We start from the raw sequence: 26,612 nt of genomic DNA, 5'->3' as shown, positions 1-26,612 counted from the left end.
CTTACCTGAATCCCCGCACTCCGGTGACTTCTTACTTACCTGGTGAAGATGGCCGCCGGGATCTTCACCCTCGGTGGACCGCAGGTCTTCTGTGCGGTCCATTGCCGATTCCAGCCTCCTGATTGGCTGGAATCGGCACGTGACGGGGCGGAGCTACGAGGAGCCGCTCTCCGGCACGAGCGGCCCCATTCAGAAAAGAAGAAGACCGGACTGCCCAGGCGCGTCTAATCCGGTGATTAGACGCTGAAAATTAGACGGCACCATGGAGACGAGGACGCTAGCAACGGAACAGGTAAGTGAATAACTTCTGTATGGCTCATAATTAATGCACAATGTACATTACAAAGTGCATTAATATGGCCATACAGAAGTGTATACCCCCACTTTGTTTCGCGGGACAACCCCTTTATTAAGTAGCTAATTAGCTACTTAAGAGTTAAATGCAGGCGAGGCAGAACAGCAGCTATTTTGTATATGCAAACAGCTGCTTTGTTCTCGGAGCTGTCAGCTGGTATCCCGCTCATCCAATAGCACTGAGAAAAGCAGGAGCTGCTTTGTTCTCTGAGCTTTCGCTGAGAGCTCCAGGCGGGATACCAGCTAAAAGAACTCAGCACGCGGCGCTGATAAGAGTCATTGTTGACTTTTAGCTTGCTAAAAGTCAACAATGAACAAATAGTGCCCTAAAAGTGCAGAATGGACGCGCGTTTAGACACAACGATTATAGCTCAAAAGATGGCTTTGAGCGAATTTTGAGCGCTAATCGTTGTGTCTAAATGGGCCTTTAGAAGGAAGGAAGACCCCTAATGGCCAGGACTTCAGAGAGATTTTTCAGCACAAAAACATAATTTTAGGTAGACAAAATATATAGCAGTTTTGCGAGTTATTTCACTGGGTATGCTATAATCACAAGTCGTTTGAAAAAGCTAGTGACCATTTAAGTTTAAAGAGGTTTTCCGTGGAAAATACTATTGATGACCTATCCTCAGGATAGGTCATCAATAGTTGATTGGCTTGGGTATGTTGCTTGGGGACCCTGACGGATCAGCTGAGCGGGTGCATGCTGTCAGCGCTGCAAATACACAGAGGTCGGAGCTGAAGCAGCAGAAGTCTCCATGCCGACCTCTGTGTAGTGGCTGGTGCTTGTAACTGCAGGCATGGCTCATGTTGATTTCAATATTAAGGGGTGTGAACATGAAAAAATGCTAAATGCAATGAAAGAGAGAGACATACAGACTTCTATGGGCTGCTATGGTAGCTTCTATGTTCTATGACTTCTATGTTAGCTGATCTCTCTGTGTATAGACTTCTGTGTACAGATATTATCAGCACATTTAGAGTGAGTGATCAGTGCAGGGGCAGAATAATTGACCGATAAGCATTGAAAGTAGCATTTTTCTCTAACAAGACATTACCAATTTCCTCCATTTGCTAGCTCTATTGATTTATGAAAAAATGTATTATTATATTACAATAGCATGAATTTAATTTATTCACAATGATAATTTTATACATGTTTTGGGACCTGACGACCTTTTTCATTCTACCATATATGACATAATCTAAATTTATTTCTTTTTCAGTCTGAACATGCTTGGATTCCTATTCATATTCGAGATGCTTTACCCAACCAGCTCCCCAAAGCAGCCTTCATGTCAATGTTTATTTTAGAGGTGGACCAGTTCATTCTGACCCCCTTCACCACTGCAGCGCTTGATGCAGAGGACAGTGAAACCAGGAAATCTCTGCTGGTCTTCAACATTACAGACCCTCCACGCGAAGGATTCATTACCCACCTTGGGGATCATACCAAGCCTATTTCATCCTTCACATGGAAAGATCTAAATGATATGCTTATAGGCTATCAGCCACCAAACAGCAGTCATATTGATAGAAGAAATATGGAGGTAACCAACTTAGAAGTTACTAGTGATTCTGGACTCAAAGAGTGTTTTACTTATTTTCCCAAAAAATCTTTTAGATGGAAAGAATCACGTTGCTCGGCAGAATATTGATTAATGTGCATCAGTAATGATAAGGGCATTGTTTCGAAATAATTGTTTTCTTACCAGATTACCGAGTGGATAATATAATATCAGATACTCATCTAATATTAAGTGGCCAAACCATTTTGATTACATTGTCTAGCTTCTGCCCACTTCCTGTTAATGTCCGTAGGATGTGCAAATAAGGAAGATAGAACAATACCTCTGCAGGTATTGTTCTCAAAAAGTCCAGTACACAGAGGCAGGTCATGCTTAATGGTTCTCTCACAGAGAGGCACTCTTCTTGTGAAACAGTAACAGCAGAACAAATGTAGAAAACAATGGTGGTTCCGTTTCTTGGCCAATTCAGCTAGCATTTATTGCAGTCTTTCTTGGTTACTCGGCCATATCTGCCAGGCCTTCAGTAGAGAATTAACTCCTACTATGACACAGTCAAACTGAGCACCCATACAGTGGCGATACCATACAGTGAGCCTTTCATATTGCATCGCTTGCTCTCTCAGTCCTTGCTGGACAAGCGGCCTATTACACAGAGGGATCAACACTCGGCCACCCCGAGTGCTTGTTACGACTCTACAGAGTGCTACCAAGCAAAAAGCTTTGGTGCTGCCCCTTTGTTCATCCACTACTCCCTTACTCTCATAATATCAGGCACATGAATACCTGAACAACAGAATATATGTATAAGGCAGGGATAAAATAAGCTTTGTTTAATTCAAAACCTAATTAAAGTGCTGTTACACATTACTAAGGACAAGGGAACCAATGTTCTCATAAGCACACATCAATTTGTTAAGCGTTATGATAAGACAATATACTAAAATATTATAACAACCCAAACTGATCACTGTTGTGGTGCATCAACCGCAATCAAGAAGTGGAGCCAGGGTGGCATCACAATCTCAGCCCTGGCCCACGTGATCACACCTTTAGCGGATGCCCTCTGTCATTTGGCGCTCGGCCCCAATGACTGCTACTTTCCTGTCACTGCAGACGTTCCCTTAGGAGACATCTGTTGGGAATCCCTCAGTATTACCTGTCACTGCAGAAGCTCCTTTAGGTGTTGTGAGTCAGGAATCCCTCAGTGTTTAATGTCCCATTCTTCTCTTCCCTGCTATAATATCTCCTGTGGTGTATTGACTAATTGGCTAACAGGTAGGTGATTTCCTTAGCCGGCCAATCAGCCATAATGAAATTATATTTATTCTGAGCCAACCTCTATATGGGTGCTGGGTATAGCTCTGATAGATAGATAGATAGATAGATAGATAGATAGATAGATAGATAGATAGATAGATAGATAGATAGATAGATAGATAGATACCCTGTTTCTCTGAAAATAAGACATACCCTGAAAATAAGACATAGCATGATTTTCCAGAATTTTTGAGGATGCAAAATGATTTTTCAGCCTTTTTGAGGATGCTTGAAATATAAGCCCTACTCCAAAATTAAGCCCTGCTAACAGTTAATTAACAAAGTTAATTTAAATAGTGTCTAGGCAGCTATACATGTAAAAAAAGTTAAACCTTTTTGAACAAAAATTAATATAAGACACTGTCTTATTTTTGGGGAAACACGGTAGATAGATAGATAGCAAGCATTTTCATCTACTTAATATACCTTTCCTATCCTCCAACTGTGGAAAGGCTAGGACCCTAGATTCGAGACAGGGGGCCATTCCTATCGAGACAATCACCCTGCTTTTAGGCAGGTCCCGACAAGCCAAAGTTGGTTTGGAAGAGCATTTTTTACGGCACTCTGACCCCCCGAGCGCCAGGTGGGGTGCCCTGAACTTCCCGCACCCCACTGTCCCTGCCTACTTGCCTCGGCCCTGGCTAACCCCAAGCAGACAACTGGACGGCGGTCCCTGCGCTGGCTAGGGACCTGGCGACTGACAAGAAGAAACTAACTGATGGGGGGACAGAGTGCCGACAGAGAGGCAGATGGAAAAGACCAACAGGACTTACAAGGCAAAGCAAGGCTGGAGATGGAAGCTGACAGGCAAACTAGAAGGAGACTGACTAGCAACTAGCACTGACTGAGACAGGCTGACTAGATGCAAGCAGAACCAATAACTGACAGTGAGCTCAGGTCACTGCCAGCCTTATAAACGAAAGACTCCGCCCCGGGGCAGAGAGTGGGAGGAGCCAGCTCCCCCACTACTGCACAAGAGAGGTGGAGGAGTGTGGGCGGCGCCCTACGGGCGGACACGCCCACGCCGCCGCACACCAGCTGCTCCACGTCGCTGGGAAAGCCCCGACGTCAGGGCTCCAGGATGCCGGAGTCGACGCCGGGGTGGCGCACACTGACCGCGGGACCCTGCGCCGCCCTGCATGGTAACAGCATTCTTAAAACCTACATTGGTGTTTTCTATGTGTTAATGTCTTTATTCAAGTATACGTTGGTCTATCGCTGCCATTAATCATGTCAAGGTTTGACATGAGGTGTTGATGACATTCATGAGGATCTTCGAACTTGCGCCCTGCACGAATTTGACAACTAGGGATCATAGACCACACAGGGAGGTGTCTCCCACTCCTTTATAGCAGGATAATGATCCCCATGGGTGTAACTATAGGGGGTACAAAGGGAGGGGTCACACCGAGCCCAAGAGCCCTAGAGGGCCCATAAAGTCTCTCTTCCCCAAATTGCAAACCAATACTAGCAATGAAGTTTTGAAGTCGGGGGCCCAAATCCAGACTTTGCACTGGAGCCCAGCAGCTTCAAGTTACGTCTCTGATGAACCCTGAATGGTTTGAAAAACATGACAAAGAACTCATCGTGTTAACTTGGCCTCCAAATTTCCCAGATCTCAAACCAACAGAGTATGTGCTCTGTGGGATGTGCTGCTAAAACAAGACTGATCCAATGAGGCCACAACTCGCAACTTACAGGAATGAAAGGATCTTCTCCTAAGGTGTTGGTGTCAGACACCTTCAGAGGTCTTATGGAGTAAATGCCTTGATGGGTCAGAGCTGTTTCAGAGGCATTAGGAGAACTTACACAATATTAGGCAGATTTAAGGTTATAGCTGATCGATCTATGTTGGTGGCTTAGTGGGTAGTGGCTGTATGAGGCTCACATGTTTTTCCCATGATTACAAGGATAATGCCATTTGGATTGTAGTTATCGGTCTTAAAAATCTCCTGTAAAAATTAATGTTAGGATTCACAATACAGATCATTTTTCCTTCTGCAGGTAGAATTAGAAGTTCATGATTTTTTCTTTGAAAGAAGCTCACCAATCATACTTTTCATATCTATTAGAACAGCTGATACAAATGCCCCTCGGGTATCCTGGAATTTGGGTAAGTTTCTGCTTTCAATTCATTACAAATCACATATGTAGATATATGAAAACCAGACACAGATAAAGTACCTGCTGAAAATTAATAAATTCTAACATACTTGATAATTGACCACATTTTTAGTAGGCTTTATTGTGTGAGTCAAGACACACAGACGAGGTTAAACAAAATTTGCTTTAAAAGGGGAGTTTTTCAGTTTTGATTTGGATTCTGATTTCGATTTCCACACATAACAGGGTGTGGCTTACAAATATGGTACGTTTTAGCAATTCTATAAATCTATATAGAACAAGTCTTGAAAAACAAATACAATTTGCATTTTAATTTTACCCATTTATTTTAGGTGACTTTACAGAATAAGCTATTTGGCCATCATATGATTTGTACATGGCATTTTTCAATATTTTACCCTCTGCAGGCCATATATGTAATATTCAGTTCTTTCTGAGCTAGTGAAAGAAGACTGCCACTATAATGCCACTATAATCTTTTCTATACATAGCACATGGAGAAAATGGCAGATTCTGCCCTCTTCTAGCACATACATATAAATAATGACATAATGTAGGACAGTGTGCAGCAGTACTGAGTAGTGTAGATGTGATTTCAGTAGCTATGGGACAGTAAATAACACACCATGTAGCAGCTCTCTTTCCTCTCCCCTCTACTCCCCATATACATGTATGAGCAGCATCAGTCATCATCCTCCTCCACTTCCTGTTATCTATCTCATTATTTCTGCTAGTAGGGACAGAATTCACTTGACAACAGGCAGTGGACAGCAAATTAGGAGGGAATACTACTAGTGGCTAGCACTTTTAGAAGGATCTCTCTGCACAAAAATGCAATTATATTTAAAAAACTTATTTGCAATTATGCTAGTTATCACACTGGCTATCATGCAAGTACAAGCTGTTTGATGGGTTAATGAAAATGTAAACTAACATTTGCCTGTTATGTTTTCTATATGTTGCCTAGGTCTGGATCTCTTGGAAGGTCAGTCTCGAGCAATCACATGGGAACAATTTCAAGTTGTAGATAATGATAACATTAATGCGGTTCGCCTAGTGATTGTGGATGGCTTGCAGCATGGACGGATAACTCTAAGAGGTAAAATTAGGAACAGCTTTCACTTGCAAGTAACATCTTATAAATTTTTGCTTTTTATATAAAGTTAGGAAATAGAACTGGTATGAAACATGCAATAAACATGATGTTAGCAAATCTAAAAGCCCGGGTACCATATAGTGGAGTCATATCTCTAAAAACACCCAACCTCCTATTACTTTACAAGCATTGTTTTGTTTTAAAACTTTTAAGTCTACAGTAATGTCCACTTGGCTTACACAATTAGATATATGAGAACCTTGAGCCATGGGCATCTATTTAACTTTTTCTCATACCCTTCATCCAAAGAAACACCTTTATCCATTGTACAAAATAAGGTTACAGCTGTTTTTCTGATACTAAATGAGGTAAGTTGTAACCATTTAGAATATGAGGTTAGTGCAAATGTAGTTAATTTTAGTGCTTTTCTAGTCCCAGGTTGTTAGATGTACACAATATAATAGCAAACATAAACTTCCAAAAGGATCATACTAGACACAATATTAAATACACACTCAACTCAAGATAAACTACATATTATCATGTAGGATACAGTACAGCAAGACTGAGCAGTGTACATGTGAATAAACAGCAGCTGCTAATTTACCATTAGCCTCAGTAGACACATCTGTATGTGAGATTCTCTCAATCCTCTCCTCCCCTCTTCTGCTGCCATAGACATCAGTGACCACAAATGATGACTCATTCCCCTTCTACACCTCCTGTTCCACTGCTAGCCTGTATTTGTGTAGAGTCACACACTTGACAGCGGCCAGTGGATAGCAAGCTGGAAGGAAGAAAAACCCCTATTGGTGCTGCCCAAAATAAATAGCAGAGCATAGAAGTAGTTGGTGGCCAGGCAGGGAATTAGTGAGCATGTGTTCTAGAGATACTGGCCAGCCAAGATATCATCACATAGGGAATCAGACGTTTACAAGCGTCAGCCATTTCCACTCCATAGTGGAGGGGTCAGTTCCCCTAGCAAAGAGTAAGAAACACTGGAAAGAATTTGAGGTGGTTCTGAAGTAGGAATGTAATTCGTGAGTGCTTTAGTTTCATATTTACAAAACAGTGGAATGAGATTCCCAAGACAGGAACATGCCTTTAAGGGCTTATTCCGATGAGCATATGCATGTTGCTCCTGAGAAATTCAAGTGCAACACACATCAGACAGCACGTGGACACAATAAGAAGCTGGATTTTATTTTATTTCCAGTGCTGGATTGTCTTTGTTATTGGATTAGCATGCTTGATCCAGTGGCATTCAAGCATTAGTGGACACTGCTATGATCTCATACATGGGGTGAGCAGTTGGTCTTATTGTTTTCATTATTTTTCAGTGTTGATCCAGAAGAAGGCAAACCCCAATGAGCTAGAGATCAATTTTCCTTATTTTAAAGGAAAAAATTCCTTTCCGACTCTAAATCTGGCAATCAGAATTACTCCCCAGATCAAAGACCAGTGACTATAACATGTAATATTGTGTCACTCAAGACAGGCATCCAGGCCCATGATGAAACCTGCTTTCCTCTAGACGTAGAAGGCGCCCCCTTGTTACAGTCACAGTCCTTGGTATACGTAAAAGTTAATGTTTTCTATTGTGTTGATACCAGCTTCATGTCTATTTTTCTTGTAAACTAAAAAATAAATAAATCTTGTTATTTGTATAGCGCCAACTTATTCCGCGGCACTTTCAAGTAATTTATTTATTACCCCCCACCAAGCTGGGTACTCCTTTTACCAACAGGATGGAAGGCTGAGTCAACCTTGAGTCGGCTACCTGAACCATTCAGGAATTGAGCTTGCAACCTTAAGGTCGTGAGCGAGAGCTTAGGACTGCATTTCGGCTGCCCTAGTCCTCTGCGCCACTCTTTTCGGCTGTACGTCCTGGGGTATCTGACTACTGGGAGAAACAATTGGTACCCAGAAAAGGCAAATGCTAAAGGTGAAATCTACTTCTGACGTTTAGTGCCAGCTGCCTTCATTACATCTTTATACCTAAACTTACAACTTTTCTTTCCCTTTGCAAACACTGAAGTCATTCTAGACTGTGATATGTATTCTAGAAACATTTAATATACATAGAAATGATGAAACAAGTCCTTGAACTGGTCAGAACAATAATCTTTATCAGACGAATTGAACAGTTTGCCAAAAAAATATCGGAAAATATCCAAAAACTTCAGTACCAGAGTAGGTTTCCAACTAAAACAGTAGTTTATTCTAAACGTCCATTGGAAGATACCAGCCTGGTTTATACATTTCAGCCGGAATCTTTAGTCATAGGCATAACCATATATGAATGGGGTGAGGAAGCATAGATAAGCCTCCTACTTACTTTAGAAGCCTAGGCCTGCCAGGAACAGCAGGTTGTCCTATCTCGGAGCGCACCTGCCATTGCCATTTCAGTGCTGCATAGCCTCTCATTCCATTCCGGAAAAGCATTTCACTTTTAAAACATTAAATATATAAGTCTTGTAAGTCACATATTATCTCCTAAATACCACGCCGAGAATATGACACTCCTACTGTCTTTTGAGCTGAAGCACAGGACTGCGCTGCGTTCTAAGCCCCTTGATCACTGGAGAGGTTAGAAGTCACCTTATTTAATTCTGCTAAACCCCTAAATAGCAGACTTGTAAATCCACATAGATGTCAGATTGAAGTTGATAGCCCGTAATCCTCTGACTATTAAATATTCAGAATAAATTGAATTTCCACAGGCCCGGAACAAACCGTTCAAGTGAAAAATTGAGAGATTAGGGAAAATCTTGTAGTTTATGTGGCTCAGCCTTTACACAAATAAGTTACATAAATTGGTATGGAACTTTGACAAATGGCAGTGGACATTAACAAATCTGGAGGCAATGATGTGCGAGCCTCCGTTTATGGAACACTATGTGTCCGCATAGAAGTCTTTCTGTCCTACATACAGGAAAGCCACATATATGTGTTTCACTAGGGGTTAAAACACCACATTTTTGGATTACATTAAATTGGGCATCTTCTATGTATTTGCAAATACTTCTAAAATATCAAATCTGCCATGCTGTTAACTCAATGCTAAAATGATCCATTGAAGAGATTGTCCAGAATTAGAAAAATATACTTGCTTTCTTCCACCGCACCGTACCCGTCCCGAATTATCTCTAATGTTACCCCAAGTTTATGGGATCACCGACAGAATGTAAAGGACTTCTGTCGGCAGTAATCGCCCTCAGTTTCCTCGATGACATTTACCGCACTGCTTTTCATGCTGGTCAGATATGTTAGTGCATTCTCTTGATCGCTTTCAATTAGGATACAGACAATGATGTGGAAGGTGTTTTGGAAGTCATAAAAGTTGACAATGCTGTTGAGTTATGGTCTGCAGAGATAGGATGAGACATCGAATATAAAAAAGCCTACAGTTTGTTTCTTGCACCGCACTTTGACCCCTTTGCGTGACCTTTGGTGGATGATTTTGGTGTCATTAGATTTGTGACATCCTCACCACCACCGTAAAATCATAAAATTTGTGTTTGATACATCGAGTGAGCTGTGAGGCAAGGTCAAAATTGCTATGTTAAGTCCAACGGTGCTGCACCACTGGGGAGAGTGAAGCATTGCTAAGCGAGTGCGAGATGTGACAGAGAGAGAGAGACGCAGGTAAATACACTCAGCTCTGCTACACGCAGGTATATACACTCAGCTCTGCTACATGCAGGTATATACACTCAGCTCTGCTACATGCAGCTAAATACACTCAGCTCTGCTACACACAGGTATATACACTCAGCTCTGCTACATGCAGCTAAATACACTCAGCTCTGCTACACACAGGTATATATACTCAGCTCTGCTACATGCAGCTCAATACACTCAGCTCTGCTACACGCAGGTATATACACTCAGCTCTGCTACGCGCAGGTATATACACTCAGCTCTGCTACGCGCAGGTAAATACATTCAGTTCTGCTACATGCAGGTAAATGCACTCAGCTTTGCTACATGCAGGTATGTACACTCAGCTCTGCTACACACAGGTATATACACTCAGCTCTGCTACTTGCAGCTAAATACACTCAGCTCTGCTACACGCAGGTATATACACTCAGCTCTGCTATGCACAGTTAAATACACTCAGCTCTGCTACACGCAGGTATATACACTCAGCTCTGCTATGCGCAGTTAAATACATTCAGCTCTGCTACATGCAGGTAAACGCACTTAGCTTTGCTACATGCAGGTAAATACATTCAGCTCTGTTACATGCAGGTAAACGTACTTAGCTTTGCTACATGCAGGTAAATACATTCAGCTCTGCTACATGCAGGTAAATGCACTCAGCTGTGCTACATGCAGGTATGTACACTCAGGTCTGCAACACACAGGTAAATGCACTCAGCTTTGCTACACGCAGGTAAATGCACTCAGCTCTGCTACAGCAGGTATGTACACTCAGCTCTGCTACACGCAGGTATGTACACTCAGCTCTACTACATGCAGGTATGTACACTCAGCTCTGCTACACGCAGGTATGTACACTCAGCTCTACTGCACGCAGGTATGTACACTCAGCTCTACTGCACGCAGGTATGTACACTCAGCTCTACTACACACAGGTATATACACTCAGCTCTGCTACGTGCATATATATATATATAGTGGTCTACAGCTCAGTGACTGTATTCTCTCTCTGCAATAGATCCAATCTGTAGAGTAAACCAGAAATACAAGATATTACCACAGGATACACTGACTATATTGGGGGCTGCACAGTAACATACTATACTAGGTGTTGTATTGTACTAATATGTAATATACAGTAATTGACTGTTGCCATGTCCCCAAAATGTGGAAGACCAAGCTGTGGACAGCGAACCATTCAAGCCAAATCCTTGGCTCGACAGTTCTGAAAACATTTACACCAATTTTTCCAAACATTTTATGTTCGCGTAGCAAAGATCGTGTCAATCTAGTTAATGAAAAATTGCCCAGCAAGTCTTATACAAAAGCAGAATTATGACTTAAAGGGGTTGTAGCACAATTTATTTATTCCACCTATCCATAGGATAGGTGATGAAAGTCTGATCAGTAGGGGTCTCACTGCTGAGTCCACCAACGATCCTGAGAACAGGAGTCCCTTGCCCCCTCTCATTCTCACTGTGCAGTCACTATACCGCTGCAGTGAGGAAGAGATTCAATAGAGTGTCATTTGCACATGCGGGCGTCATTTCATCCATTTTCAAAGTGACTGCTGGAGTTAGTTTAAAGCTTGTACTCGGCTATTTCCGTCCGCTCCAATAAAATACATCTTGAGATCAGTGGCGGTCTCAGCAGTCTGACTCCCGCTGATCAGACTCAGCACCTATCGTAAGGTTGTGGTACAAGCCCTTTAATTGCCTATAATAGAAAGAAGAGTTATGTTTCTATATACAGTTGCATGAAAAGTAAGTGAACCCTTTAGAATTACCTGGATTTCTGCATTGATTACTAATGAAATTTGGACTGATTGTTAACAAACAGTCTAAACTAACTAAACTAATAACACCCAAACCAGTTGCACGGTTCATGTCTTTTATTGTGCACATGGAGTAAATAGGTACAAGTGCTGGGAGAAAAAGTGGTAATGACTTTGTAGTGACCTGGACTGGCACTACAGAATAGATGTACTTTACGTGCAACTGTTCTAACTACTGGTTCAAGAAAAAAAGGGCAACTATGTTGGACTTCATTTAATAAGAAGAGGGAGTCAGGAAACTAAAACGTTAGGGATGTTTAGGGATCATCGTAAATCATGTAGTTGGAGCCAGCTTTAGCAAAAGTATATATGTTTACATGTAAGCTTCAGATGTAACTGCCGCATCAATTGTAACTTTTAGAATAATTTGATGATTATTGCCGGGTTGGGGGAACCTAACCCCTCTGTCATACAATGATTGGATGACAGTCGGGCGGTGTCTGCTCATCATCAGCTTGTGCTTCAGTGTTTTTCTATATATATACTTTTCACTCAATAAAGAACTTCAGAGGAGGAAGCGAATCTTTAAACACCACTTAACTGTTTTACTTTATATTCTTCTCTGATGCCTCATATATACAGTTAGGGCTCCTTCCCACGGACGGATTTCCATCGCGTAATTCGCATCGGAAATCCGCCGCGTTGCCTGCAGCTATTAGGTTCTATTGAACCTAATAGCTTAACCCTTTGCAATCCAATTTTGGATTCAGGATTTCCTAGGGGGCTTTCTCTTTCTGCCATTATACCATGGTGCCATCTGCTGGCTAGAGCCTGTACTGCAGTATGGGACATGCTGGAGAGGCCCCCGACAACAAAGTGGCCAGTAATCTACAGTAAGAATACCCTGCCGGAAATCCTCCGGCATCAGAGCTGTACAGCCTTCAACCAGAATGTCTTTAGACGTCAGACAGTGGATTGGAAAAGGTTAATGCTCATGGTGCGGAATTCCACCGTGGAATTCCGCACCGTGAAATCACCCGACCTCACCCGCAGCATGCTCTATTTGCCGCGGGTGTACGCGCGGACGGCTTCCATTGCAGTCAATGGAAGCCGTCCGTCACGCTATCTTCTGCTGTAGCACAGCGGAAGATAGCGTGAAACTGCTTCCCCGCCTACCGCCGCTGCATCATGGGACGCGGTGGGCGTGTCATGTGACGTGGCTGGCGTGTCACATGACGCTGCGGCGCGTCATGCGGGAGCGAGGACGCCGGATCCGCAGGTAAGTTTGGGGGTCTCTGGGGGGCGCCGTGACGGGCTCCGCCGCAGAATTCCGCGGCGGAGCCCGTCACGGCCGTGTGCAGCCGGCCTTAGACATACTTAATAGATAAGGCAACAATACGCCTTGCAGCTAGTTTCACATGAGCGCCCTAACAAGTGATTTTGCCATGATAAAACGCCGGCCAAAAATCGCGACCATCTGAAGCATTGGAGTCCAATACATTTGTTCATATGGGTGATTTTCCGGAGCGTAAAATCAGCCAGACAGAAAACATAGAGCATATGGTCCCGGAAAAGATAGGTCTTGTCCTATCTTTTGCTGGAATACGCCGGCTGTTCCCATAGACTCCTATGGGAGCCTATGAGAGCTATCAGGAAAGGGAAGGGGAAGGGAGTTTAGCAGTGGCTCGCATTGCTAAAGTCCCTCCCTGTCCCCATGCTGGCAGCTCCCATAGGCTGGGGAGGGAGCTTAGCACAACTATCTAAGCTAAGCTCCCACCCGCATCCTGCTCCCTCCTCTTGCCAGCAGCTGGCAAGGGGTGGAGAGGGGGAGGGAAGGGGAAGGGAGTTTAGCAGAGCTGAATTCCCTTCCCTTGGCCAATGGTATTCGGGCCATCTGAATGGGTGAGAAAACGGAAGATGCAGCCCTGACTTGATCGTAACTGCCTCTAGTTCATGCAGTCGAAAATCGCAACGCCCATGTGAAAGAGCCCTGAGTATCACCTAAAATCAGCTGATTAATCTAACATGTATCACTGAATCAGGCAGAGGGCCCCATACATTGCTTTTGCACCAGAGCCCAAGACACCCAAGCTACAACCTCCGCCACTGACACCAGTATAGAAATGTATCATGGGCTCTGATAGGAATTGCTCTGTTAGCTTGAAAATGACATTTACATCTGAGGCTTCTAATCTTGCCAAATAAATATATTCATGTATATTTATGCAGAGTCACCTGATCTAACAGCCTCCGTTGTGCTCTGTGATATTCTAATTACTTTACTGATACAAATACAAGCTATTTGTCGTTTCACGGAGATCTTATATTTGTGCAACCAGGAGGAAAAGGATTTACGTTCACCGTTAAAGACATACAGGAGGGAGTTGTCCGCTATCACCATGATGACAGCGACACCACCAAAGATTTTGTTGTATTCAGAATACATGATGGACGTCACAGCATTCGCCACAAGTTCCCAATTAACATCCTTCCTAAAGATGACAGCCCCCCGTTTCTCATCACCAACACAGTCATTGAACTCTTGGAAGGGCAGACGGTTCTCCTTCAACGCTCAATGCTCTGCGCCTCCGACATGGACTCCAGCGATGATTACATACGCTTCAATATCACTAAGCAGTCAGTGGCTGGGAGCATCATGAAGAAACCGGGACCAAATGCACTAGGTATTATATGAAATACCACTGCTATGTAAAGTGCGAAACATACAAAACATATATAGTATATTCGGTATATAAGGATAGATAGATATGAGACAGACAGATAGATAGATAGATAGATATGAGACAGATAGATACAAGATAGATAGATAGATATGAGACAGATAGATAGATAGATAGATAGATAGATAGATAGATAGATAGATAGATAGATATGAGACAGATAGATATGAGACAGACAGATATGAGACAGACAGACAGACAGATAGATAGATAGATAGATAGATAGATATGAGACAGATAGATAGATAAATATGAGACAGATAGATAGATATGAGACTGATAGATAGACAGATGCGATAGATAGATGATAGATAGATATTAGATAGAAGGATAGATATTAGATAGATAGATAAATATGAGACAGATAGATATGAGATAGATAGATAGATAGATTGATAGATGATAGATGATAGATGATAGATGATAGATAGTGTAAAATCTGGAACTGGGTCCCCAACTATAAAGCTTCATTGATAGTATTGGTTTGCAATATGGAGAAGAGAGACTTTATGGCCCCCAAGGGCTCCTGGGCCCAGATGCGACTGTACCCTCTGCACCCCCTATATGTATGCCAGTGGATGGATGGATGGATGGATGGATAGATAGATAGATAGATAGATAGATAAATATGAGACAAATAGATAGATAGATATTAGATAGATAGATAAATATGAGACAGACAGACAGATAGATAGATAGATAGATATGAGATAGATAGATAGATGTTAGATAAATACATAGATAGATAACGAGATAGATAAATATGAGATAGATAGATATTAGATAGATAGATAAATATGAAACAGACAGACAGACAGATAGATATGAGACAGATAGGTAGATAGATAGATAGATAGATAGATAGATAGATAGATATGAGAGAGATAGATATGAGATAGATAGATATGAGATATATAGATAGATACATAGATAGATAGATATGAGATAGATAGATAGATAGATAGATAGATAGATATGAGATAGATAGATAGATGGACAGATAGATAGATATGAGATAGATAGATAGATATGAGATAGATAGATAGATGGACGGATAGATAGATAGGTAGATAGATAGATATTAGATAGATAGATAAATATGAAACAGACAGACAGATAGATAGATATGAGATAGATAGATAGATGGACAGATAGATAGATATGAGATAGATAGATAGATATGAGATAGATAGATAGATGGACGGATAGATAGATAGGTAGATAGATAGATATTAGATAGATAGATAAATATGAAACAGACAGACAGATAGATAGATATGAGATAGATAGATAGATGGACAGATAGATAGATATGAGATAGATAGATAGATATGAGATAGATAGATAGATGGACGGATAGATAGATAGGTAGATAGATAGATATTAGATAGATAGATAAATATGAAACAGACAGACAGATAGATAGATATGAGATAGATAGATAGATGAGATAGATAGATAGATATGAGATAGATAGATATGAGATAGATAGATAGATAGATATGAGATAGATAGATATGAGATAGATAGATAGATATGAGATAGATATGAGATAGATAGATAGATAGATAGATAGATAGATAGATAGATAGATAGGTATGAGATAGATAGAGAGATAGATGGATATGAGATAGATAGATAGAGAGATAGATGGACAGATAGATAGATAGATATGAGATAAATAGATAGATATGAGAGAGATAGATAGATATGAGATAGATAGATAGATAGATAGATAGATATGAGGTAGATAGATAGATAGATATGAGATAGATAGAGAGATAGATGGACAGATAGATAGATATGAGATAGATAGATAGATAGATAGATAGATAGATAGATACGAGATAGATAGATAGATAGATATGAGATAGATAGATAGATAGATAGATATGAGATAGATAGATATGAGATAGATAGATAGATGTTAGATAAATACATAGATAGATAAATATGAGACAGATAGATAGATATTAGATAGATAGATAAATATGAAACAGACAGACAGATAGATAGATATGAGACAGATAGATAGATAGATAGATAGATATGAGAGAGAGAGATAGATATGAGATAGATAGATAGATAGATATGAGATAGATAGATATGAGATAGATAGATAGAGAGATAGATAGATGGACAGATAGATAGATATGAGATAGATAGATAGATATGAGAGAGATAGATAGATATGAGATAGATAGATAGATATGAGATAGATAGATAGAGATAGATGGACAGATAGATATGAGATAGATAGATATGAGATAGAGAGATAGATAGAGAGATAGATAGATAGATAGATAGACGGATAGATAGATAGGTAGATAGATAGATATGAGATAGATAGATAGATATGAGGTAGATAGATAGATAGATATGAAATAGATAGAGAGATATATGGACAGATAGATAGATAGATAGATAATGAGATAGATAGAGATAGATAGATAGATAGATAGATATGAGATAGATAGATGTTAGATAAATACATAGATAGATAGGAGATAGATAGATAGATATGAGAGAGAGAGATATAGATCTTAGATAAATACATAGATATAGTCCCTGAGAAACTACACTTGTTACTGTTTGATTTAGACCGGCTTCTTATGGGTTTATTTGTGCACACAACATTCGTACTTGTGGTATGCAGAGATTAGATGCCAATGATTTGGGTTCATTCACATGCACCAATTTTCCAACGCATTTTGATCGTGCAAAAAAATGCAGTATTTTTCTATGCATTCTGTGCAAAATATGTTAGGAGACGCGTGAAACAGTGTGTATTTGCACAGGAAAAAGCACACATCTGGACTGCATTAGACTGGTTAGCCATTTCAATTGTTGCATATTTTTTTGCGAAAATTGACATGTCTAGCTAATACAATACGCTGATGTGTGCGCAATGTGGAGTGTGTAATCGCACACTACTTGTGTGCATAATAGGTCCGGTAAAAAATGCTGTTGCGTGCAAAAAACAAATCCGACCTAACTGCAGATTATAATGCAGAATTGCAGGCAGGATTTAAGCCATATTCAATTCCACACTGAAATCTACAGGTGGCTGCAGATTTTGGTGTGGACTTAACCGCGATGCGCCGTGCGGGACCTTCCACATGAGAAGGACGCAGTGTTTGTTTTATCATTGTCTGCGCATCTTCTAGTTACACATGTTAACCTATTGCTTCTTGTGTCTACGATAAGCATATCCTGTCACCACCTTCCTACAAAGAGACTTATTCCATGGCATCATTTATTATAAGCATCTCGGAGGAGAAATCTTCGAAGATTCCTTTGAATTGATCCTCTCGGATAGTCACACTCCGCCCAACCTCTCCGCTCCCCAGGTATGTACAGTGACCTATGATTGGTAAGTACACATAACCTATGACTGGTATGTACAGTGACCTATGATTGGTAAGTACACATAACCTATGACTGGTATGTACAGTGACCTATGATTGGTAAGTACACATAACCTATGATTGGTATATACAGTGACCTATGATTGGTAAGTACACATAACCTATGATTGGTATGTACAGTGACCTATGATTGGTAAGTACACATAACCTATGATTGGTATGTACAGTGACCTATGATTGGTAAGTACACATAACCTATGATTGGTATGTACAGTGACCTATGATTGCCTGTGATGATGAGCCGTCTAGTCAAGGACGACTTTCAGTCACTTTATGGATCATCGTTCTCCATGCTTTCCTATCCTTTACTACTTATGATTGCCTATACACCTCCGGAAAGGCAGCCGTGTTTTACATCTTAATCTACTGAATGTCCATGTAACACAGTCTATGAAAGGTATACTAGATTGACGTTATCTATGTCACCACTAAGCCATGTGCCCCTCATCAGTAGACTTAAAAACCCTTCACACCAGACCGAATATTCCACAAATTCCGCACCAAAATCCGCACGTTAGCAGTCTGGGTTTTTGCGCTACATATTCTTCAGAGGGTCATATTCCATCCCCTAGGGCCTGTTCACATTAGCATATGTTCATCTGTGAAACACATATTTTTTTTTCTAAGAAAGAAAAATGGATGAAAACGCAGGGTTTCAGGGATCCCCATCTATAATGGGTTAAATGTAGTCAAACTATGCCTAATTTTGGCTACATTTAGCCTAATATACGTTTTCATTAAAGATGAGCGAGCGTACTCGGTAAGGACAGATACTCGAGCGAGTATCGTCCTTACCGAGTACCTGCCTGCTCGCCCGCAAAGATTTGGGTGCCGGCGTGGGGCGGGGAGCGTCGGGGGAGAGCCGGAGGGCGATTTAAATGCGTAGCCTGTTGCATTTTTCTGATCCACGAAAAAACTATGGGAGAGTATCCTTTTTTTTTACATTTAAGTCAATGGAAAACATATGACACCTATGGCTGTATGTTTCCATATGCTTGAGGCTTCATTCACACAAGCGTATATCAGCCGCTGTTTTCATGGCCGGCCGATATACACTACCATCTGATACATTAGATTCCAATGCATCAGATCAGACAGGCGATTTTTCTGCCGCGTAAAAGCATAGGAGCACATTTTGGCCGGGCGCTTTTACCCCAGCCTGGAAAGATAGTTCATGAACTATCTTTCCTTGCCAGAATACAGTGGCGGCTCCCATAGACTCCTATGGGAGCCTATGACAGCTGCCGGAGAAAGGAGGTGGGAGGGAGTTTAGCAGCGTGACTCCTAAACTCCCACTTTCTTCTCTCCGCCCCTTGCAAGCTGTTTACAATGGGAGGGGGTGGGGCAGGGCGGGAGCTAGTTGCTAATCTTCCATCCTGTCCCGCCCCCTCCCAGTGCTGGCAGCTGACAAGGGGCAGAGAGGGGGAGGGAGCTTAGCACACGAGCTCTCATTCTGTCCTGCCCCCTTCCCTTGCTGAGAGTTGCCGAGGGGGCGGAAAGGTGTAAGGCAGTTTAGCAGAGCTAAACTGTCTCCCCCTGCCCGACGACAGTCCGGGCTCGGCGTATATGCGCCAGACACAGGCCGTCTGAACGGGTCCACAAATGGCAGATTTGTCTGCCCATTCACGCATTTTTACGGCATCGGCAGACACACATAGAAATGGCTACGCTCATGTGAATAACCCAACATATATGGTTTATATGATCAAAGGAACCACTGACAGCTGGGTTTCTGCACTAATGATCTCGACTTCTGACATTTTAACCTTTTGCATGCCGTGATTAATGGTGATCGTGGTATGTAAGTGGACGGCAAAGGGATGGGGACTTGCTTTCATCCATTGGCACCAAGCAATTTGTTTGCGGGGTACTGATGGGTTCCCATAGCAGTAGAAAGCCTAAACAAGGCTTCTGGATCTGCAGGCATGCCAGCCTATCTGCTTGCCTGACCCATCACAAGTACACTACACTGCATTACATAAGTAGTACACTATAGTGTACCAGTGATCGAACAATTGCATCTTCAAGCGCCCTTGAGGGATGAAAATATGTGTTAAAAGTACGTTCAATAAAGTTAAATAAAGTAGTTTAATTTAAAAAAAAAACAAAAAAAAAAACACTTTTTCCTACAAACTCCCTTTACTATGGAAAAAATAAAATAAATAAAGAGCTGCGCTATAACAATATTAAGTCTGTTATCCCACATGATGAACAGCATCTAAAAAAATTGTGCAAATTGCTATTTTTCATTCATCCGCCTGCCAAAATGCGCAATATAAAGGGATCAAAAAGTTGCATGAACTGCAAAACAGTGCAAATAGAAAGTACAGCTCGGCTCAAAAAAAACAAGGCCACTGGGAGCTCATTTGGCGGAAGAATAGAAATGTTATGGCTCGTGGAAAGTTGTGATGCAAATACAATTATTTCTTGTATAAAACAGGTTTTTATTGTGCCAAATGTATACATTTAGCATTGCTGTAATCGCATTGATCTGCAGAACAGAAGTAACATTTCATTTATACCATACGGTGACTCCCGTAAAACCTAAAAAAAACAATGGCGGAATTTTTGATTATTTTCCATCCCCACCAAAAAAGATTAATAAAAGTTAAACAATGCAGTACATGTACCCCAAAGTGGTGGCACTCAAAGTTACAACTCGGCCCGCAAAAAACAAGACCTCACATGGCTAGGTCAACAACAACAACAAAAAAATGTTATGGCTCTTGGAAGGTAACGAATCTAACGATGTAAAAACAAAAAAAAAGTGCCTGGTAATTAAGGTACAAAATAGCCCAGTCATTATGAGTTAAAAGGGTTTGCTAGAGGTTTTACAAAATTGGCTGAGGGCAGGGAATGGACTAAAATAATAACCCTTCCAGTACTCATCCTATGCCCCCCTAGTGGTTACGTACCATCCATCATTGATGTGACTGCTGCAACCAATCCCTGGCTTCCACGGTAATGCAGCCATGTCCGGCACATGTCTACTGAGCCCAGTGAGTACTGGATAGTTTATTTGCCCTTAGCCAGTCCTAAAATACCCTCTTAGGCTATAGCATTCCGGGCTACTTGGTTTGTAGTCCAGGAAGCTGTCCTAAGACTAAAGTGATGGCAGAGCCATCATTGAGGGGGTTGACTATCCTAGAACATGGCCGTCTCGCGGTCTAGATAGGTCATGTGCCACGGTAAGTCACTTTCGATTATCTGTTATTTCTGCTTCCAGGCTGTGATCATACATATAGCACCAGTGGATGATCAGCTTCCTAAGGAGGTCCCTGGGACAACTCGTCATCTGGTTGTGAAAGAAACCGATGTGGTCTACATAACGAAGAAAAACCTACATTTTATAGACGCCGAATCTCCAGAAAGAGAGATAATTTATACCGTAACTAAACCGCCGTGTCGATTATCACCGCCTCTCAGGTAGTCCTTGTACTAACGAGGCCTTACTGTTTACTTCTGTTAGAACCGTGCAGTTACTGTTGGAACACATCTGCCATTGTTAGTAAATGTTATCTTATGTACGACCACCGCTACAGCTGGTCACACATGGGCGCCGAGTGTTTTCAGAACGAACGTTGCTTTTTTGCACACGCATTGGTGTATATTTAGCTGTTTTTGGTGCGTGCGCAAGAAAATATGCACTGATGCTCCCAGCCATTGAAACGGCTAATTAGCCTAATGAGCTTGGCGTGTTCTTTTCCTGCGCAATTACATCCTCTAGTGTATTACGCTCCCCCTTTATGAAATCAATGGCCTCTATTCATTGCGTATTGTGCGAGCAAATTTTGCGCATGGAAATACGCACATGTGAAGCCGGCCCCCGGCCAGATTTACATGGACATATATCCGCATTAAACATTTGCACACGCAACACACAGGTAATAGAACCTATTGATTCTAATAGATTCGTATACAAGCGCATATTTTACATGCGCAATTGCGTAGTGCAAAAACAAAAAATGCAGTGTGCTCTATTCTCCTGCGCATTTGCACGGAAAAAGAACACATCTGGCACTCATTAAGGAATTTGGCCGTTTCAAAGACTGGGAGCATCGGTGCATCATTTTTTGCCCACACAAATGCCCAGGACTTTTGCGCGCAAAAATGAGTGCAAACACGCTTACGCTTGTATGAATCTGGCTTTTAAACGGGCTTCCAGCAAGAAATGCTGCATGTGAATATATCCTTAGGTGCCTTTCACACAACCGTCATTTTTGTGCTCCGATAGCCGCGCTAAAAAAATCATGGCTATCAGAGCGCTAAATCGCGTGAATGAAGAAAAGCCACGACCAAGTTATGGCTATCTTTCGCAATTTTACCCGGCTGGCTGCTGCGTCTTGCAGTGCACTGGCGCCACAACCCCGAAATCCCTCCGCTGCCAGAACAATGTACTATGATGCATCAGGCACCTGTCATTATTTAGCAGCGCTCCCCATTGCTAAAGTCTCTCCCCCTCCCTTTTTCTGGGTGCGGGGAAGGAGTTTAGCAGCGGGGGTCACCTGTCATTGTTTAGCAGTGCTCCATGCTCCCCCTCATTTGCTGGCCGGCTCGCATTGACTCCCATATGAGTCTATGGAGTCTCCTATCCTTTGATGGAGTGAAATATTGCATTCGATTTGCACGTGCAAAAAGTACAGCAAAACACACACGTGCGCAATGCCCATTACACAAAAATGTGGTGCCAGAGGCGTAACTTGAAGCTTCTGGGCCCTGATGCAAAATCTGTAATGGGGCCCCAACTACAATGGTTTAGTCATAATACTGGGCTCCCTGTATGGAAAAGAGAAGCCTTATGGACCCCCTAAGGCTCCTGGGCCTGAGTGCAACCGCATCCCCAGCATCCCCTATAGTTACGCCCCTGAGTGGTGCATATGTGAGTGTAAATGCAATTACCCCCCGTGCGGCACTGGTCTTAGTTGCTGTTTCTTCCTACGTCTTCCTCTTCTCTATAGACGTCTATGGACAGCATGAGACATCACTTTCCCACTTCCATCTCAGTGCCTCTGTTATAAGGGTGGAACTTCACATGACAACAGGCAGTGGACAACAAAATAGAAGGAACAGACAGCCCTAGTGGCCAGCAGTTTGGTGGGATTTCTCAACATAAAAAAGTAATTTTAGGTAAATAAGGGGATTTACATTTTCGTTAGTTATCGCATTGGGTGACATATTAACACCAGTTATTGTAACGTGCGGTGACCATTTGTGTTAGACATGTAAGGGCACACAATACTGGAAATAATCTGTTACATTATCATTGTGCAGCGATCTGGATGCTGGGAGGATCGTTCTGGTGGACACTATTCCCAAATTTACAAAGGATCATTCCGCTGTCAGGACGCCAACGTTCACGCAGGTTCGTGCAGCTTCTGACCGCACATTTTTAAGTAGATGAATAATTTGTGCTTCCGTGGTGGCATTGAGGCCTCTCTCACATGGGCGACAGCTACAAAATCGTGGCAATAACACAGCTGTGTTCCTGCGATTTTATAGCGTCAGTGATGCGTTTTTCTTGTGAAAAATCAGCCTCGCATCGCTGCTGCCTGCGATAAAATCGCAAGATTTTATTGCGAGAAGGCTAAGCCCTACATTCAAAAATGTGGAAAAATACTAATCAATACTGCACTGTTAGGGCTTATTCACAGAAACGCATTTGCACACACAAAATTTGCAAATGGAGTACACAGTGAACAGAAACCGTTGATTTCAATGGGTTTGTTCACATGAGTATTTTCTGTGCGCATTTCGTTTGGACAAAAAAACCAAAAACGCAACATGTCCTATTTTGGTGCATATTGCGCACGAACACAGCACATATTAGAGTAATTTAACTTAAATGCCCATTGAAATCAATGGGAACATGCTTGTTTGTTTGTTTTCCGCATGCAAATATGAATGACATGCCTGCACAAAAATTACTGTAAAACACGTAAAGGCGTGCACATAAACACAACGCCCAGCAAGCAAATGCGCGCATAAATGTGCTCATGACCATGTAAACAAGATCCATCATACTCAGAAATATTTTAATAACTAAATTTGGTGTTTATGTCGGATGTCACAGTGGTAAGTTTTTCTTTAAACAGACTGACCTGAAAATGATGAATCTCTTGGTTTTACAGCATGCAGTGAGCCACATGAAGGTTGCATATATGCCCCCCATAGAAGATATAGGTCCTGATGCAATACATGTCGGTTTTACCTTATCGGTCAGTAATCAGCATGGAGGTACCTTGTATGGTATCTGCTTCAACATTACAATACGTCCTGTAGACAATCAGCCGCCGCAGGTAAGTGCTGACACAATGTGTAAATATATGTTTAAAGGGGTTTCCCCGCTAATAACATTTATCCAAAATCCACAGGTATCCTAAGATGTATGTGCCCATCTCGTCCATGAGATTGGAGTGGTGATGGTCATGCATGACTATTGCTCCATTCACTTCTTTGGGACGGAGAATGAGCGATGCTCTCTACAGTTTTCCTCTGTGCCATAGAAGTGAATGGAGCGTTAATCAGGCAGTAATGAAGTGAAAAATAAAAAATACTCACAAAAATAAATCAAGCGCCTAGAAGAAGTTGTTGGAATCAAATTAAACTTTTTATGTGTGATTGTAACCTTGATATAGGTAAGTGATCACAGTATCAGAGCAAAAGGAGAATTTATTGTGGAGAACTGACCCTTTGAAGAGAGGCTCTAGTACCCTGTTGGACTGCCATTAGCTCGGAAGCTTCCATACGGTGTCCTGAGGCATATCAGTCCACATTAGCTGTAACTCAGCCTCTAGAAAGTGGAAACTCATAGGCCATCAAGGTTGGTGTCCCAGATGGTCCCATACATGTTCTATTGGTGATAAATCTGGTGACCAGACAGGCCACGGAAGTGTGACACTCCTGTGACCCCCTTGTGTGGGCGGCCGAGCATTATCCTGCTGCCTCTTGGAAGCCACCATGAGAGGAACACGTGGCAGCAGGATGTCCTGAACATATCACTGAGCTGTCATTGTCCCTCATACTACTACTAGGGGGAACCGACTGTCATAAGTGATGGTGCCCAGTGCATCACACCAGCAAAGGAAGAATTGAGGGGCTCACCCTGAGGTCTTCAGACTCAAACATGGCAGTAGTCAGTGAACTTGGATTTGTCATTGAAGGCAACCCAGTTCAACTCCCTTGCAGTCCAATTTTGTTATTCACAACACCACTGCAATTGAATACACATAATAGGCATTGTCAGAACAGATGTCCTCCAGCCAAGTGCCTGGAAATGGTTCTGACAAACACAGCGTTATGGATTTGGGAATGTGGATCCACTGGACCCACCAACCATGGCTGAGGACAGTCCTAGAGTGGTTGTAGTTGACTCCTAAGATAAATGTACTGAAGACAGAAAAAGTGTGACTGACCCTTGGCTGCAGGGAGAATGGTAGTCCCCTACCTACAAGCATGGTGATTGCCCTGATAAGGGAAGCCCTGCGCTGGAACCTCGGGTCTGATTATCCCTGATGGTGTAGCAAAAGTGGGAACTGGCAGCAGACAGATGCAGGACAGAGCAAGGACAAACTGACATGAAACTAACAGAAAATACATGTATAAACAGATGGAGATCTGCAAGAAGCCTCAGACATAACAGAAGGTCAAAAACAGACTCAAGGCAGACAGGACACAGATAAGACAGAACCCAGAGAGCGGGTAGAACTGACACAGACCAGCACAACCAATAAAGGCTGCTTGTTATGAACTAACAAACACCAATTCAAAGGCAACCAGGACCTGCATCAGCTCACCTTAAATAGGGGAGTAATGCCTAATTAACCCCACAGGTGAACTGAGAGTCAGAGAGCTGGTTAACCCTCTCAGTTCAGATCAACCCTATCAAGGCTGATTAACCCTCTCAGTGCTGGACGAAAGCAGAAAGAAAGAGCAGAGGAACGCTAGGAGCTGCCAGGAACCACATGAGGGTGGCTGAAGACGAGCAGTGACCTTACACCCAGGAGCCTGTAACGATGGCGCCACCTGTCTCTGGATGGCGGACAACACCACAGTTAGAGCTGCTCATGCTTGTCAGACAATCCTCTCTGCTGGTGGTCTGTTGAGGGCGCCCTGAGTGCGATCGCCTTGTCCGCCCTCACACATCCAGTGGTCCCAACACCTCCTAACAAACTAGTCAGAATGGCCCACTTGTAGGGCCTCAGGTGACAAGACCGTTCATCTAATCACAACACGACTTTAATCATTTGCATATCTGCCTGAGATGTAACTGCATGCCAAATTTTATAGCAAAATGAAAACTTCTTCTCGGGGCCTGACTTTTTTTTACAATGAGTTGTATTATTTCCTCAGCTACTGTGCGGTGATTATATTTTCTGTGAATTACATATACCATTGAACTACAACCTGGTGGCTCAGCAGTTATCACTGTTACCTTGCAGCCAATAAAAAACTTAAAGGGGTTGTCCCGCGGCAGCAAGTGGGTCTATACACTTCTGTATGGCCATATTAATGCACTTTGTAATGTACATTGTGCATTAATTATGAGCCATACAGAAGTTATCAAAAGTTATTCACTTACCT

General features: G+C 42.2%; 1 protein-coding gene across 4 annotated transcripts in view; it reads left to right on the top strand.

Annotated features, from left to right (window-relative positions):
• The window catches only part of FREM1 (FRAS1 related extracellular matrix 1), a 181,946-nt gene that overhangs the window by 47,259 nt on the left and 108,075 nt on the right, over positions 1-26,612 (top strand). For all 4 annotated transcript variants that reach the window (XR_010792875.1, XM_066604279.1, XM_066604280.1 and 1 more), the window contains exons 6-13: positions 1,581-1,904; positions 5,205-5,313; positions 6,292-6,423; positions 14,203-14,547; positions 17,812-17,954; positions 21,259-21,458; positions 23,304-23,394; positions 24,161-24,328. Coding sequence is in view for 3 of the 4 variants with exons in the window: in XM_066604279.1 (XP_066460376.1) it covers positions 1,581-1,904; positions 5,205-5,313; positions 6,292-6,423; positions 14,203-14,547; positions 17,812-17,954; positions 21,259-21,458; positions 23,304-23,394; positions 24,161-24,328 (1,512 nt within the window). In the remaining variant the exon portion in view is untranslated. The remainder of the gene's footprint in view (positions 1-1,580; positions 1,905-5,204; positions 5,314-6,291; positions 6,424-14,202; positions 14,548-17,811; positions 17,955-21,258; positions 21,459-23,303; positions 23,395-24,160; positions 24,329-26,612) is intronic.

This window comes from Eleutherodactylus coqui, chromosome 5, assembly GCF_035609145.1.
Source record: "Eleutherodactylus coqui strain aEleCoq1 chromosome 5, aEleCoq1.hap1, whole genome shotgun sequence".
NCBI lineage: Eukaryota > Metazoa > Chordata > Amphibia > Anura > Eleutherodactylidae > Eleutherodactylus > Eleutherodactylus coqui.
The sequence above is the reverse complement of the archived record's forward strand: the minus strand, read 5'-3'. Positions and strand labels throughout refer to the sequence as shown.